The sequence below is a fragment of the Cornus florida genome, unplaced genomic scaffold, assembly GCF_030987335.1.
Source record: "Cornus florida cultivar Cherokee Brave unplaced genomic scaffold, ASM3098733v1 CherokeeBrave_3.0.0_Hap2_Chr03, whole genome shotgun sequence".
Lineage (NCBI taxonomy): Eukaryota > Viridiplantae > Streptophyta > Magnoliopsida > Cornales > Cornaceae > Cornus > Cornus florida.
In genome coordinates, this window is record NW_026775573.1 from 24,482,531 (window position 1) to 24,500,230 (window position 17,700).

Here is a 17,700-nt window from a genome sequence, read left to right on the forward strand (position 1 = left end):
CTAGGTTCGGGTTGGACCGAGTTGACCCACCCAAATTGCAGTCCTAGTTGTTAAAAAATTAACATATGATCTCCACCTATCACTATTAGATGTTACTTTCATAGAATAACCCCCATTACGTTGCTACCAGTGTCGTTCGTTATCTTCATAGACCCCAATAACCCACAGATGAAGGCCAGCTATGACCAACAACGGTCACATTTCTTTGCCTCTTTCTGTTTTCCCCATCCATCTAATCTACTTAAACGTATATATGTATATATTGAGATTATATACACGTATACTTTTGTAAGACATATGATATATTGAGTTTGAAAACACGAAAACAAGCTCGGTAAAAATACAAGTTTAAAAAATAAAATGGTCTGTTAAAAATCAAAAAAAAAAAAATTCTTTTCTTTTTTGGGTACAACAACTAGAAGTGATTAAAAATTTTGAACTCTTCTTCAAAAATGACCTTGCAACAAACAATACATGTTTCGTGTTTTCCTTTGCTTCAAAGGAGGAGTGGCTGTTAAATTTCAAATGACCCATTTAATAAAAAATTTAATTAAAATGACCCATTTAACAAAATTCTTAATTCCCTCTTATCTTGATATGTCATATTAAATCTTGAACCATTTATTAAATATGTTATGCATATCATATGGTTTCACCTATTTAATAATTGTGTAGCATTTGGGAAAAAGTTAAAGAGAGACTAATAGTAATCATGTTAACTCAAATGACAAAATACATAAAGCCAATATTAAAGTCTTTTGAATTTCTTTTTCAAAACCTTTTTTTTTAAGAAAAGGATGAATTAAGTAAAACTAAAAGGGTCGACTTCACATAATTTCACCTGATAAGCCTTTTGAAGGTCAACTTTGTCACATTAAGTTAGTTGGAGCCTTGACAAGACGACAAAAATTATAATTTTAGAATCTAAATATATGTATAGCATCGCTGCAAGTTAAGACATGTTTAACTGCAAAATTTACAACGACAGAAAGCACCGAACAAAATTTACCACGACAGAAAGCACCAAACAAAATTTACCTACTAAAACATGAATGGTTATTGAATGATCTATAAGAGACGATTCACTAGGACACAGTGCAAATGTTAAAATTAGTATAAATTAGTTTTTGATCAGTAAAATAAGTATCGATTAAGATTCTACAAATATTATTAACCACAAAATAATAAAAAACTGGATGTGATTGAAAAAAGATGAATTTACATAAATCATCCTAAACTCTTTTGAACAAGAAGTCAACTTCAACACATTAAATAGTACTATAAATCAGTCTCTATTTTTTTTAGTCCATGATGCTGGTGCCCGGGTTTTAGAGCACCTAATAATTCACCACCGGGCACACATGCACCCCCACAGCCAACATGTAAATTTAAGACATTCAGTCTTGGATTTCTGAGCCTATCTAATTAGCAGACAGATCAGAAGACATAGCCGAAGAAACATTGTATTTTCTAAGAATGTCTGGAGTCGAATTTCTGGCAGCCCTGGCTTCTAAAACCACCTTCTGCAATGAATAAGGAGAAAATATTAGTTATATTTACAAAAACACAGAGAGAGAGAGAGAGGGAGAGAGAGAGAGGAGGAGGAGGAGGAGGACCTTGTTTCCTTCGAGCATAAACTTAAAAAATTTCTCATCACAGCTTTCGACCATGTTGGCCAAGTGCTTCAGATTCTCCACAGGCTTCCCATTGAAAGCCAACACCTACAGAACATACAAAAGATCCTTCAGTTTCAATGCATTTGTCGCATTTTATGTCACTGATGCTTCATTGTGAGATCAATTTCTTCTTACCTTGTCGCATTTTATGTCTCCAATGTCTTCATATAAAAAATTTACCTCGGCAGAAAGCACCTAACAAAAATTACCAATTAATTAGTTTACACTAAAGATGAATGACAATTGAATGATCTGTAAGAGGGAGAGATACATTAGATAACACGACAAACTGATTAGAAGGAATTCGCTTGAGCCAATCCACATATTCAGGGTCCTCTCCACACTAGGACACGAGCGCAAATGTTAAATTCAGTATCAATTAAGATTCTACAAATATTATTAACCTCACAACGATAAGATACAAACCTCTGAGCCATTATGAAATGGTTCACCCGCTGACGTGAACACAAGTCCCCCAATGATATAATATGAAGGTCTGCCCGCATCAGCAGGAAGGGGTGGGTTACAAGTCGTGAGTTTAATGGTGACCTCTTCTACTTGAAAGTTGTGAAGAATTTTAAGCAATGCACATTCGCCAACATAATATTCAGAAGAAATAAGGCATCTGAGATCGATGCGCCCTCCTGCGTCCCCAAATGGTACTGAAATTACCAAATCATAGTTAGGACATATCTCCCAAATCATCCTGCATAACAATATTATGCTTCTCAAGGGTTTTTGGTTGTATTTCTTGTCTAATAATAGAACTTAAGGCAGAAACATGGTGGTAGTCCATGATGGAAAGCAAGCAATAGAAACATAAGAAAAAGAAACTCGTGGGAACCCATGGAGACTACATTGAATTATTTATTTATTTAGTTTTTGGGCAAATGGACACCCTATCTTCATCTCCTCATCACAGCTCTAATTACATAGAGTAATACGGCCATGAGGTTGACCCCATGAAATAAATTAGCACATTTTGAAATTTTTTATTAAAAAAAAAAAAAATTGCAAACATTACATCATCACATAGCCAAATAAAAAAATGAGCTCAAAGTACCATAATATAAAATTATACAAGACGGTCAAAGATGATAGTTTAATTTTGTCAAATGAAGTCAAACGACGAAAGAGGATATAAAAGTTTGATCGATTCATGTGATCTAATTTAAATGAATTTTGATATGAAATTTTGAAAGTATAATCTCCATAGAATCCTCTTTTAAACGGTTAGATGCGTGCCTCAATATGTGTATACGATCGTGACAAAAGGACAACTACCATGAGGTCGACCTCATGATAGCATTACCACTGCACAACTATAACTGCTGAATACCATGTTAGGTTTGATGAAGGGAGTTTATACATGAATCATATAGGCTTAATGCAAAGAAAAAAGGTTAAGATATAGCCAGAGAGAAGGCAAGAACTGAATGAAAATAGAAAACAAGAGATTAAATAAGATAGAAATGTCACCTTGTTTTTAAACAGCAAAGCATGGGAGAATTCCCTTATCTTAGGCATTTAATATCTCAAAGGAACATCAAAGAAGACTCGAATGCATGCTCAAAATCTCTTCAATGGAGATCCTAAGCAGTCAAATGCTACGTATTAAAACAATAGATGATATTCCAGATAGCAGCAAGACTTGGTCTTCATCTATTGTCTCAATACCACAGAATTCAGTTTGTGTCCTTAAAGAGGTTGGAGGGACTAAGGGACCATAGTCTTAAGAAGTAATCTCGCTAGTTATTGAAGAGCAATGTGGGATGATGTAGTTTCAAGGGCTTTACACAACTATAGTTGCAGAAGCATTTATTTTAAGTTGCTGCACTAGTATAGTTCTACAATAAAAAATCTTTTACTCTTTTGACAATTTTAATGTGCCAGAGAAAAAAATCTAGATTTACTAGGGTTTCTTGGCTCTTCATGGTGTATTCTAAATTAAACATTGTCAAATCATATTCAATGTAATGCAACTAAAAGGAACCCTTTCGGGGGATTTCGGGGAGGCCGGTCCTGTTCAAATTTCGGATTTCTTTTTGAGCTCATTGGACATGAAAAAAGCATTCAAAGTTGAGAGAGATTTGAATATGATTTGACAATGTTTAATACAGTTTGTAGGAGGCAATTATAGTGATGCCTCTGATCTGCACCTAGACTTGTATGGCCTTAAAAGAACACTTGAAGCATTGGAAACATAAATATTAAGACTCAAAAGAGTCCTGATCCAAATAAGCAAGGCCTCTTTTGGAGTGAACTCAGAACCAGTCAAATTCCTAGGTCTACTAATGAATCTAATCAAAGTGAACAAATGGTTGGTGTATGTTTCAAAGGGTAGGGATAAAACATACGAGAATACAATTGACTTGCATTGTACTTGATCCAAATGAAGTAAATCCCTGCAACTGATTTTCAAAAATCTTTCTTAAAATTTGGTTATTCAAAAGCAAGGTGGTAACAATGAAGGAAAAAGAGTTTGTCTCGTAGTAATTAATTGAGCTTGGGTAGATCCCCAGCCCAATCCAGCCCAATTTTAAGGCCCTTAATCTAAGCATACCATTATAGAACTGAAAAGACAAATCGACATCAAAGCAAAATTTCAAAGTTCCACACAAATGGAACTCAATTTGGAAAACCAATGTAGGCCTGCTCCATCGTCAAGTTGGCAACCAAGCAGAAATTATAGGTTCTTTTAAACTCACTTATCTACAAAGTACTTAACTGTGTCTCATTGGAGTCTTTTAAGAGGCAAGTAAAGAAAAGTTGACAAACCAAAAATCAAGGACAGTTGGCACCCCAAAAGTATTTCACACACAGGAAGCAGAAAGAAAGAAAAGCAGATTGAAACATGAAAAATGAAATTCTTACCTGTTCCGTCATTAGCAACGTCAATGCCCGCAAAGCTTAGGATAACATCATGCAGCTTCAAAACCTGATATTCTGGAGGAGCTGTGGGCTCAATCCTCGTAATAAGTACCCCCTGCTGGCCGTGTCTCATCCCCATCATAATGCGTAGATCTTCACTTGACTTCATCCATTCAAGCGAAATCACGGGGAAACCTGGCAAGTGGAAAATGCCTGTAAGAAAATCAAAAGGAGCAAGCATGTCCAAAGGCCCCCAAAAAGAAAGGCATGAACCCTCACCGTACAGACAACCACCTAGAATTTAACCACAGAGAGAGAGATATATAACACTCAAACATCTTAATTTATTAGAGGAAGAAATTGCCAACAACTGGCTACAAAGGCAAAGAAAGAATAATTCCTGAACCCCTAGCCCTAGAACCTACACTAGACAGCTAGCTAACCCATGAGAAGACTCCAAATTCCACATCAGCTGACAAAGCACGATAGGCACACACAACAATTACCAATTCTTTTTGGTCCTAACTAATGCTGACCAAACCATTGTTTTGCAATTGTCATTCAAATACACAATGAGAAATTATCATGGCACTCCTACAGAAAGGTAATTGTACAAATTCATAGTCCATTTTCCATAAACAAATGTTGATTAAAACTGTCATCACAAGACAATAAATAGGAGTAAAATGAATGACGAATGAGGGACTGTAAGTTTCCCAGTAACATAAAATCCCCAAACAGGACAAGGAATAGGGACAACTGAATCCCATTGCAAACAATAGCTCTCTCAAGGAGTGGAAGGACATGAGAGGAGAGACGACATTGGGTAAGCACATGCTACAATAGGGCAGTTACATAATTAAAGTACCACCAATGGTTACAAAATACTTCATGCACCTGTATATGCTCCATTACGCTCATAATCACAGAAGAAGTGTCGAAGAATTGGCGTTGGAATGACAGTAACACCATTCTTGGACTGAAATGCGATACCAATGCACCTGTCCTTGTCATCGAAAACAGGGCTAGCACTACTTCCTCTGCTTATAGGTATTCTTACCTACAAAACATTTGGAAGACGAGATATCAATACAAATTTTGCTGCAGCTCTGCTCATTACTCAAACTTTTCTTTTATAAAGTCCAACCGAATCTCGAGTCATTTAAGCAAGCTCAGTTTATAGGTTGGCTAGTTCTTTAGGTTAGGTTTCTATTAGCTTGAAGGAAGGGAAAAAAAAAAGAACCTTAAACATTCTGCATAGTCATCAGTCTTAATGCTGTACCTATACACTCATTAATCAAAACAAAAAGATAGGAGAAAGTTCTGCACAAAATGATAATGAAACGGAGCATAAACAACTTCCAAAATAGGGTGTTGAGGTAAAACTGAAAGCATGAAAACTCAGATTAGAAGATTTCATAGTTCTTCAAACAAAATATCAGTTGTTTTTGTACATGTAGTGCTATCATTGGGCTTTCTAAATCTTTTAGTGTAAGACGACCACCTAACACTATTGCCTCCAAACATTACTATAGAGGAGATTTGAGTTGTATAACAAGAACAACTATACTAACACATATGAGGCAAAATTTGGAAAAGGGTCAAGGTTAGCAATTAAGACTTGTATACTCATATCACTGTGAATGGTAAAGTGTCTAAAAATATACGATCATCAATATTATTATTACTGCTATTACTACTACATCAGCCCTCCAAAAAGAAAGGCAAAACAAATCTGCTCTAAGCTGAGCAACTGCAGAGTGCCTCAGCCCCAGCCCAATTTATTATGAGGTCAAACTTGGATTTCAATTGGGTTGCAATTAACTATTAAGAGACAGAGAGAGATACAGAGATCTTTCACATTCTATGTATCGTCAGTTTCAATGTTGTATTTGTATGTTCATCTCCATTTTTTTTTTTTTTTTTTGCAATTTACCCTATAACATATATATGGAAAAACAAATATCTGTACAAGTATATTATTCACAGGACATAAATCATTTAGATTATAAGAATTAGTAAGCAAATGAAGCTAACATATGGAGGAAACACATCCCGAAATTTAATAACCTGCACATGCAGTCCCATGAGTAAGCCTTTAGGATAAGGTAGCTCAACAATGTGTGATACAGATCCACGTGCCACACTAAGGCCTCTCGCGCAGTCTGCAACAATTACTCTGTCCCCAAGAGAAGGCAAATCTCCAAAGTTTACAGGTTTAACTCCTTCCCAGAATTCATCATCACTGACAGTCAGCAATGCTGTGGAATTCACAAAGGAAAAAATGTGACTCCTAAACAAATAAATAAGGTATCAAATGAAATATTAAAATGAAAATTAGTATGCACTATCAATACTTATTTCAGTGAACTAAAACTTCTGAAAGGATTTTTTACAGCTGCAGATTTCCAAAGGCCCAAATTTACTTAGGAAAAAAAAAAAAAAAACTAACCTTTTAAACATATAATAAAAAATAATTCAGAACATAAAAAGAAATCTACTGACCAGCATTGCACTCAGTTCCAATTGCCAGAACTGTTGCAGAATACCTTCCACCAATGCTATGTTTCTCGAGTATGACACTGATTTGGTTCTTAACAGCATCAGCACTTGTCAAAACCTTTCGCCCTTCAATAACGACACCACTACTTACTCGCCGGCGCTGTTTGACCATCCATGGGTGAGACAGATTTGGCTCGTTATATAAACAAATCACTCTTAGAACCGCAGGCATCACCATTGGGGATTTTACCACACAATCCAATCGGGGCAGTGGTTCTGGAAAAGATGTAAGCTGCAATAGTTCACCTACCCTTTTTTGGTCATTATGCTTCAATTTTTTTTTCACCTTTTTCTGGTTACAAAGCTGCAAAAAGTATTGTCATTAAATTTTATGTCGTTGGTTTAATTCAAAAGGCATTCCTAAGCATTTCAGATTGCTAATTAAATTAATTAAAATACATAACAAGCAAAAGCGCACACCTCCAATAATAAACTTATAAGGAGTTGTTGCTTGCAAGTAAAAGGAAATGCTCTAAATTAATATAAACAAAGCCTTAATCCTAGGTAATAGCATTGCAATAGGCTATAATAACATATTGAATTAAGTAAAACAAAAACCCAAAAAAAAAAAAAAAAATTGAAGAAGAAGGAAATTTTTTAATATTGAATAAAGTTAAAACAAAATTTTCATAAAAAATCTGACAATTTCTAACTGAGTGTTGACCCTAAAATCGGCTGGCTAGAGCCGATCTTAAATTGATGGAAAACGGGCGTGCCAGAACCAAATATATGGTTCAATTGTGAATTGTCAACTTTTAGTCTCTTAGGGAATGTTGACTTCAGGCGATTATAGGAGATAGAGAACAAATAAACTCCTAAATGAGTTCAATATTGCCCTAGTTAAAAGGACTTTCTGTAAACAAATTATAGTAACGTAACAAGAGAATAGAAAGGGGAAGATAATGGATATAGCTAGAAAAGAAGAGGAAAGAATAAGGAGAGAAGAAGAGAGAGAGAGAAAGAGAGAAAGAGAGAGATACTGAGAGATTGAGATAGAGAAATAGAGATGAAGAAGAAATAGCAAGGATGCTATTCTTAGAAATGCTTAAAGAAGCAAACAAATAATAATAAGGATTCTGAGGGTGCTGGACCCTCTTGTATAGAGTGCCTCTCTGTTTATTTATAGAATAAATGGTAAAACAAATTCCTAAATACAAGCATCCTAGTTATATTCTAATACAACCACATAATTATTCAAATTAAACTAATCCTAACTAAATACTAATTCCAAATAAAATCTAATCCTATCGATAAACCAACTAAAAATAAATTCAAACTAAACATTCCTAGATAAATACTAATTCAAAAATCAAGTAAACACATAATTCTTATCTAACATAAAGTTCAAAAACATTCTATCCATGTAGCATCCTTGCATATAGCGTTATTTTGTATGAGAACTGCCACGTCACTGTTCATGTATAGCACTAATGGATTTTATTCCAACTAAAATGCTATTCCAAACCACCTTCAATCCAATCACCTTCCATGACCCAGATATCCTTCTCGGCCCAAACTCCTAGCACATCATCACTGACCAGGCTTTATGTTCTTGGCCCATATTACTATATCATTGATCATCAAGTCCAATTGAAGCCCAGACCCAATTACCAAAATGGGTGTCAACAATGCCCCCCAATTTTGGTAGCCGTTTTAACCCTTCGGCTTCCAAAATTTAAATTACACCCATTGTATCAAGTTGATATACACACCATAGAACCACCCACTGTCATCATTATTCCAGGTTCATAAATGGCTTAAGTTGAACACTCACCCTCTATATTTGACTTATTAGAGGTTTTCTTTTCCTCCAAAAGTTCAAAAATAGTGGGTTGATACTTCTTCAAATACCTTCCATTTATTGGTCTTTCATGCACCTCACCATCCAAATCCTTCAACTTATATGCACCTCCATGCAACACCTGATGAACTATATATGGTCCATTCCATGTAGGTGACCACTTGCCATAAGTTCTGTCTACTTTTCCAGGTGGGAGAATTGTTTGCCAAACCATATCACCCTCTGCAAATGACTTGAACTTCACCCTTTTGTCGTAAGCCTTCATTACCTTTGTTGATTTTACATTTAACTCCATTGGTAACACAGCATCATGGCCAAAGGTTAACCGATAAGGAGTTGTTTGTGTACTTGTTTGCTTTGAATTTCTATAAGACCACAAGGCTTCTGAAAAGGTTCAATGCCAACACCTCGACTTGTCCTTTATTATTTTTTCAATGATTTCAATTACAACTTTATTCGAAGCCTTAGCCTGGCCATTCCCTTGAGCATAATAGGGTGTTGAAGTTACTATTTTTACTTGCATATCACAACCGAGTTGCAATACTTCTCCTGCTCGAAACACAAATCCATTATCGGCAACAATTGTTTCTGATAAACCAAATCGGTAAAAGATATGTCTCTCTAAAACTGTATAACAGTATTACTAGTTACTGATACATATTCCTCAGCTTCTACCCTTTTGGTGAAATAATCGGTAGCTAAAATAATCCAATGATGACCCTTTGATGAAGGAGGATTAATCTTGCCGATTAAGTCTATGGCGCAACCTCTGAAGGGCCATGGTTTAACTAATAATTGCATCTCTATTGCTGTAATCCACTGCATTGGGCCATGCTTTTGACAATCTGTACAACCCTTTGCATAGGTCATACAATCTTTCCTCATTCCAGGCCAATAATATCCATATCGGCGTATCAACCATTTCATTTTGATGCCGGCTTGGTGAGCTCCACATATTCCTTCGTGTACCTCTGCCATAATTTTTAAACCTTCAAACTTGCTAAAACATTGAAATAGTAGACCATCATCAGCTGATCTTCTATAAAGATCTCCATCCATAAGTACATAATCGACTGCACTTCTTTTTATTTTTCGATCGGCTTTTGGAGTTGGATGTGGTAAGAATAAGATGTAAGGAATCCTCCAATCATCATCTAACTCGGCAACATCAGTAGCGAAGACCTCTTCTATAATTTTTATTTTTGAGGGATGCCGATTTTGGGAATAGAATCGGCTAGATATATATTCTAGCCGATTTTGTTTTTCTGCCTTTACATGACTATTGCTAGAATAATCCTACCGAGACTCTTCACCAGGCTTAATTGGGAAGGTAAGCCACTCAATAATTCTTTTCTTCTTTAGTTGAACCTCATACCGAGAAGCTCTGTCTGCCAAATCGAAAAGATCTTGAAACTCGACCCCATCAAACCTCTTGCGAAGTTCAATGTCTAAACCGTTTAATGCCAACTTGATGCATTCTGGTTCTAGCAAACTTACTCGGCATTTGAGTTTAGCTTTTCTGAACCTGGCCATGAAAGTTTCAACCGATTCGCTCGGCAACTGAGATAAACGGGATATGTCTGCCAGCGTAGCCTCTGTCTCTGTTCAGTAGAATTAGGTATGGAAGGCTTCCTCCATTTCATCCCAAGTCTGAATAGAGTTGGCTGGTAAGTTGCTATACCATTCAAACGCCGCCCCGGTAAGAGAACTAGAGAATAATCTCATCCTCAACCAAGGACTTGGGCCTGCTTCACCACATTGTGCTGTGAACCTCGCAATATGTTGCACCGTAGAAAAATTCTCTTCACCACTGTATATAGAAAAATCAGGATACCGATAATTTCTAAGCAACTCATGAGCATCGACATGATCAGGATAGGGCTTTCTGTATATTGGCCGAGCACGTCTGCGACCCTGTGCCACTTCGGCCTGTATTAAAGCCAAAATCTGAGACCTATCGATCCCTGCATTTCTTCCTGGAGGATCATTTGGGTGCCGCGGGATGAATAGATTAACCCACTTTCTTTGTGGATCGGCATTTACTTGCCCCCCGGCAGCCGCTGGAGGTATCAATGGATTAGCACTATCTTGGTTTAGGTTTCCTACCACTTCTTGTTGATCTCTCACTGGTGGAATCGGCTGCACATGTGGATGCTGCACATTTTGATTATACTGATTATTCACTGGTGGATGATATACCGGCACAGTAGTTACTGCCGGCGGATCTGATAAGATTGATGGATTCCCAATCGGCATGCCGAGTGTATGATTCGGCACATTGCCAATTGTAATACCAAGTCCTGTACTTGGCGGTATGATGCCTGTTCGAGGCCCTTCGGATATATGTATCAATGGTGCTGACATACGCTGGAATATGGACTCATTGATATACGATACTTCAGCTTGATCATGCCGATAGTCTCGGCTTTGATTTGCTGATATACTGGTATGATTTGGCACATTGCCGATTGTAATACCAAGTCCTGCACTTGGCGGTATGATGCCTGTTCGAGGCCCTTGGGATGTATGTATCAATGGTGCTGTCATACGTTGGAATATAGACTCATTGACATGAGATGCTTCAGCGTGATCATGCCGATTTTCTCGGCTTTGATTTGCTGGTACATTTGTTTCAAGTTTCTGACTCATCTTCTCCAACTGGGCGTACATCATTTGGTTTAACTTTCCTGTCATCGATCTCATCTCATGAATTTGAGAAACCAAAAGCTGATTTGATTCTCCCATTTGAGATCTCACCTCACCGATCTGTGCTTGCTGGGCATCGAATTTTTGCATAATCGATTCCAGTACCCGACCTAAAGGAATGTCGGATGGAATAGAAGAGTCGGCATTATCGCCTACGCCGATCCGTGGATTTTCTTCGTCAGTATTATCTCCTATATTCACGCATTTCGAGCCTCTTAGCTTTGGAGGCATCTTTACTATAACTTGCTCACCTGATGGGGTCCCACCGGGCGTGCCAAAAATGTTGACCCTAAAATCGGCTGGCTAGAGCCGATCTTAAATTGATGGAAAACGGGCGTGCCAGAACCAAATATATGGTTCAATTGTGAATTGTCAACTTTTAGTCTCTTAGGGAATGTTGACTTCAGGCGATCATAGGAGATAGAGAACAAATAAACTCCTAAATGAGTTCAATATTGCCCTAATTAAAAGGACTTTCTGTAAACAAATTATAGTAACGTAACAAGAGAATAGAAAGGGGAAGATAATGGATATAGCAAGAAAAGAAGAGGAAAGAATAAGGAGAGAAGAAGAGAGAGAGAGAGAGAGAAAGAGAGAGATACTGAGAGATTGAGATAGAGAAATAGAGATGATGAAGAAATAGCAAGGATGCTATTCTTAGAAATGCTTGAAGAAGCAAACAAATAATAATAAAGATTCTGAGGGTGCTGGACCCTCTTGGTTTATTTATAGAATAAATGGTAAAACAAATTCCTAAATACAAGCATCCTAGTTATATTCTAATACAACCACATAATTATTCAAATTAAACTAATCCTAACTAAATACTAATTCCAAATAAAATCTAATCCTATCGATAAACCAACTAAAAATAAATTCAAACTAAACATTCCTAGATAAATACTAATTCAAAAATCAAGTAAACACATAAATCTTATCTAACATAAAGTTCAAGAACATTCTATCCATGTAGCATCCTTGCATATAGCGTTATTTTGTATGAGAACTGCCACGTCACTGTTCATGTATAGCACTAATGGATTTTATTCCAACTAAAATGCTATTCCAAACCACCTTCAATCCAATCACCTTCCATGACCCAGATATCCTTCTCGGCCCAAACTCCTAGCACATCATCACTGACCAGGCTTTATGTTCTTGGCCCATATTACTATATCATTGATCATCAAGTCCAATTGAAGCCCAAACCCAATTACCAAAATGGGTGTCAATATTGAGTTATCCCCAAGTTGACACTGATTGAAAATATAATACAATTAAAGATCAAATCATTGAGATGATAGAAACTAAATCAAATGGAAGACTAGAGAAATTAAATTAAATTAAATTAGAAGATGAAGAAAAGCTGTTCAAAATCAGAAGACCCAATTAAAAGAGATTGAATCTTCTTCATTTATTATTTTTTTTTTTTAGGTAAATAGAGATTGATCATCTCTTCAATAGTTCAAGTGCTTATACAACCCTAGAAGGGGTTATATGAGAAACATGTACTACGATTTTGTGATTTTAACTCAATATATATACATAAAAACAAGCATATATGTATATCATATATATAACATAGAATCAAGCTACATAAGTAGACATGTGCCTTACCATAAATTTGTTGAACGAGGCTCCTACCATCGTCAATCTATCGAGATCCAAAACGAAAGAGAAAAGGCAGCAGCATCAACCTTTGAGGAAGCGAGTTCGGATGCAATGCGTCCAGAGTTCCCAGAAAACATATTCTTATACCTTCTGTCCTTTACTTGGCTGCTGCAATTAGCTACACAGAGGTACAAGTAGACAATGTGCACGCGAACTGAAGGGAGAGCAAAAACCCAAGGGCTACGCGAAAAAAGGAAAGAAAAGATTACAATAATTACCAGAGAAAAGAAAGGAATGAATAAAGGAAATTATTTTAATAAATTTAAATTAAATTTTTTTTTTTTTTAAGAATCAAGCAAACGTGATATCTAAAAGGATTGTTCAGAATCATATAGAGAGATTACAAATCTCAAAACTCTTTTGCACCTTGGTATTTGAGATCTAGTGGGAACGTTATTAAAAATGCTAGCATTATTTTTTTATCTCTATTTTTTTTTTAAGGGATAATAAAATTAGCTTACTAAATTTTAATGTACCTAAAGTTTTGTAGTCCAGTATCTCGTCTATTTCACAGGGAAGGAAGAGGAAGAGACTTTATTTTCTCTCGTGCCCCAGTCAATAGTTTCTCCATTTACTCTTCTTCACTTTCTTCTTGTTTCTCTCCACTCTTCAGTTTCTCCACAAACTTCATACAGAGGTAAACTTTCTTCTATAATTTTTTATTTCAATTATTTTGGATTCCATAATTAATAATGATTGAGATCGAATGGTGTGGAGGAAAAAAATCCCCCTCCAATAAGAGTTGTCCACGTCACCGCAATATAAATCTATCTTTGATAGATTTCAAATGCCAGGGTCATGCCCAAATTACATTACTCCTTAGCCCAATATCATCAATATTGGACCTCCAACTTCGTTCAAGCCCGGGTAAAGGCATTAACAGCCCAACATCACTAATGTTGAAATTCCAGCCCGTTAACAAAGTCAATTAAACCAAGTTACATCCGCCCCAAGTACATTTAAAGATCGACCAGTCCTACTAGGCAAAGGATTCAACAAAGAAGGCAAGTTCTGTGCAAGGAAAGTTTGACATGGAAAGAATTAGAAAAAAAAAGGAAAGAACTCTATTTATAAAGAATGTTGTATATGGAAAGAATTGGAGGACAAGCAATGCGAGTCCTACCATAATTCTACCACTTTTTGTGTATAAATAGAAGTATGGACCTCCAATAAAAGGATCAAACAATTTACGCTTCTCTATATACAATTCTTGTTCATTGTTATTTTATTTGAGTGAGTTGTAATTTTTCTTTTAATTGTTATTGGTTTAGAGAAATTTTGCACCTACATTTTGGCGCCGTCTGTGGGAACATATAGAAATATAGTCCCAATTTTTTTTTTCAAATCGATCCTGCTATTACAATCTGGAATGTCGAACGGAGGATCTGCAAAAGCGGTGGATCAGCAAATGGAGTTGATGCAGAAGATGCGAGAAGAATTCTTACACCAATTCGAAACGCTTCGTCAGGCGAACGAAGCTAGCGTAGCCTAGATTGCATTGCTTCAACAGCCAAACAACACTCTTCAAACGGTGATGGCTCAGTTGACACCACAGCCACCGCCAGGTGATACAGTAGCACCTCCCACTAATCAAAACATTCCTCCAGTTAACGAGCCTCAAGCTAATAGGGCACGGCCCAATGAGGCTCGGTCGAACGAAGTTCAGCAAGAGCAGAAGACAAGGACCGAGGCGTTAGCTTCGGATAATCTTCCTTGTTGCACGCAGAACAAACAGGCCGAATCCAGCCATAAGCTTACGGTATGGTCTAATGGAATTCCGGATGGTGCAGGTGTACAGGAGGCCTATGATGAAAAAAGATTCCTGAGAATTCAGACGCCAGCTGAGATAGCCAGAGAGCATAAGAACTCTCTAGTGAAGACTCTGTTCACAGATGATATATACCATGTTGACAGACCTAAGAAATTCACTATGCCTTCCTTTACTCAATTTGATGATACCAGAGATCTATCTCGTCATCTTGATCACTACGCACAAAAGATGGCCCTGGATGATCACAACAATTAATTCATGTGTAAGGTTTTTTCGACAAGCTTAACAGGAGCTGCATTGGAATGGTTCAGGAATAGGCTACACAAGTCCATCTTGGACTACGAAACTCTGTGCACTATGTTCCTAGCACAGTACTGTGGAAACAAGAAGCAAAAGAAGAGTATCGCTAGCCTTTTCACTATAAGGCAAAAAAAAAGGAGAAACGTTACAGGATTTCTTGTCCAGGTTTAACATGGAGGCCTCAGAAATAGCAGAATGCCATCCTACAACTGCAATAGAAACGTTCAAGCTTGCAATGATTCAAGGAACCAAGTTTCATACCTCCCTAGTCAAATATTCCCCTCCGAATATGCAGACTGTCAATGTTAGGGAACAGGTTTATATCAGACTTGAGGAGAATGTAGCCCACCATGCGCAGCATGCCACCCTCGTCACTGTGGAGAACAAACCTCGAGAAAGAGTTTCAAATTCAAAAAGTCAGAAAAGCCAGCACGCTTCAACACCGGTTGCTTAGACACCTGAGAAGAGGCAGAAAACAGAGGAAAGATTCACACCTCTTCGTACCACCTTGGCTCGGCTATTCCATGAAAACAAGATGAATTTCGCAGCCCTTCAGCCAATGAGGTAACCTCTGGAGCAGAGGGACAAGAGCAAACACTGTGCTTACCATAGAGATTAAGGGCATACAACCAATGATTGCAGATCCCTTAGGCGGCAAGTGGAGAACATGTTAATCAGGGGTGAGTTGGCAGACTACCTCACAACAAAGGAGTACGTGAAGCCTCGAGAGGTCAACCCTCGGAAAGTAGAATGTAATCAAATAAAGGTCATCCATGTAATACATAGGAGATCAGAGGACGACCAAGAGTCGGAAGAAGTGTATAGATCCAGACTGAGGACGCCTCATAAGCTAAGAAAGTTATCCTCGGTGAACACTATTGCTTCGGGCAGTATCAGTATTGGATTCGGTGATGAAGATTTATCTAGAGTTCAACTCCCCCACGAGGACCCGTTAGTCATCAACCTTCTTGTGGCAAATTACATGATCAAAAGGGTTTTGATTGACCCAGGTAGTAACGCCAATATTATCACAAAGGCGGTCTTTGAGCAGCTGGAGATCCCGTCATCATCAATTCGACCCACCTCTAGTCCCTTGATGGGGTTTGATGGCACAAAGGTGGACCCCTTTGGAGTGATTAATTTATCCGTCACTGCGGCAAAAAGGACACTGAAGGAGAACTTTGTCCTAACAGAGATCCATCCTTTTTATAATCTCATTATGGGAAGAGGCTGGATCCACCGAATGAACGGAGTTCCATCTACCCTTCATCAAGTGATGCGATGCCTGTCTCCGGACGGTAAGGAGGTTATTAATCTTTGGGGAGATCAGGTCACTGCAAAAGAATGCTACATGTTGACACTGAATGAAGCAAAGAAGATGACTAAACAGCCTCAGCCAGATGCAATTCCCAGAGGCACGTCCAAATAGCAATTACAGAGCCCTCTACCTAAGTATCTTAAAGCAGAGGTGGAAACCGAAGCTATGAAACCTACCGAGGAATCCCTCGGAACCATAGAAGTTGTCCTCGATGATCCTCAGAAAATCGCTTATATGGGCTCTTCCCCCACAGCCGAAGAGAAAGAAGCACTAATTAATGTCATTCGACATAATACAGATGCGTTTGTTTGGGATCATTCGGACATGGTAGGAATCAACCCTTCAATCTCTTGCCATAGCCTGAAAATGGATCCAGAGTTCACACTAGTTAAGCAAAGACACAGAAGGTTTGCTACTGAGCACAATCGAATTATTGCTGAAGAAGTAAACAAACTACTTCAAGCATGCTTTATCCAAGAAATGCACTACCCACAATGGCTTTCGAATGTAGTGGTAGTTTGGAAGAAGAATGGGAAGTGGAGGGTTTGCATAGATTTCACAAATCTTAATAAAGTTTACCCTAAAAATAGCTTTCCCCTACCCAAGATAGATCAGATGGTTAGTGCTACTACTGGATACGAGAGACTTACATTCCTCGATGCATACTCCGGGTATAATCAGATCCCAATGAATCCAGAGGATGAAGAAAAAACAGTCTTTATCACAGAGAAGGGCACTTACTGTTATAGAGTCATGCCCTTTGAACTGAAGAATGCTAGAGCCACTTACCAGTGTCTTGTTAACAAGATCTTCAATGAAATGCTGGGAAAGACAGTTGAAGCCTACATTGATGACATCGTGGTTAAAAGTGTAAAAAGGAGGATCATCTGAAGCACCTCCAGGAAGTCTTTAACACTCTCAAGAAGTACAACATGAAGCTAAATCATTTTAAGTGTTCCTTTGCAGTCTTTTTAGGCCAATTCCTTGGCCATATCGTCAATAAAAGAGGGATAGAGGTAAGCCC

The 17,700-nt window shown here is 37.6% G+C and overlaps 2 protein-coding genes across 4 annotated transcripts; one reads left to right on the forward strand and one right to left on the reverse strand.

Annotated features, from left to right (window-relative positions):
• Nucleotides 1-1,167: 1,167 nt before the first annotated feature.
• On the reverse strand, nt 1,168-13,679 carry LOC132299974 (protease Do-like 9). Of its 3 annotated transcripts, XM_059796898.1 has the most exons (11): nt 13,632-13,679; nt 13,234-13,467; nt 7,053-7,413; nt 6,618-6,808; nt 5,445-5,607; nt 4,551-4,742; nt 2,103-2,338; nt 1,948-2,019; nt 1,812-1,871; nt 1,617-1,721; nt 1,168-1,523 (listed from the first exon to the last, which is right to left on the reverse strand). In XM_059796898.1, exons 2-11 carry the CDS (start codon nt 13,261-13,263, stop codon nt 1,422-1,424), a joined length of 1,512 nt encoding a protein of 503 aa, XP_059652881.1. In that variant the 5' UTR covers nt 13,264-13,467; nt 13,632-13,679; the 3' UTR covers nt 1,168-1,421. The 3 variants fall into 3 exon arrangements, with proteins under 3 accessions (XP_059652881.1, XP_059652880.1, XP_059652882.1); XM_059796897.1 differs by lacking the exon at nt 13,632-13,679 and having other exon boundaries at nt 13,234-13,605; XM_059796899.1 differs by lacking the exons at nt 1,948-2,019; nt 13,632-13,679 and having other exon boundaries at nt 13,234-13,607.
• Nucleotides 13,680-16,025: 2,346 nt separating this feature from the next.
• Nucleotides 16,026-16,787, forward strand: LOC132301291 (uncharacterized). The gene has a single exon (XM_059798559.1). It carries the CDS (start codon nt 16,026-16,028, stop codon nt 16,785-16,787), a length of 762 nt encoding a protein of 253 aa, XP_059654542.1.
• The last annotated feature ends 913 nt before the right edge of the window (nt 16,788-17,700 follow it).

Excerpts from the sequence above, each read along its gene's own strand:
- LOC132299974 (XM_059796898.1), bottom strand. The coding sequence starts at position 13,263 with ATGGTAGGAGCCTCGTTCAACAAATTTATG. Across the intron at positions 6,809-7,052 it reads TGGAACTGAGTGCAATGCTG|CATTGCTGACTGTCAGTGAT; the intron begins GTCAGTAGATTT and ends TGAATTCCACAG. Across the intron at positions 4,743-5,444 it reads GCGTAATGGAGCATATACAG|GTTTCCCCGTGATTTCGCTT; the intron begins GTGCATGAAGTA and ends TCCACTTGCCAG.
- LOC132301291 (XM_059798559.1), top strand. The coding sequence starts at position 16,026 with ATGTTAATCAGGGGTGAGTTGGCAGACTACCTCACAACAAAGGAGTAC.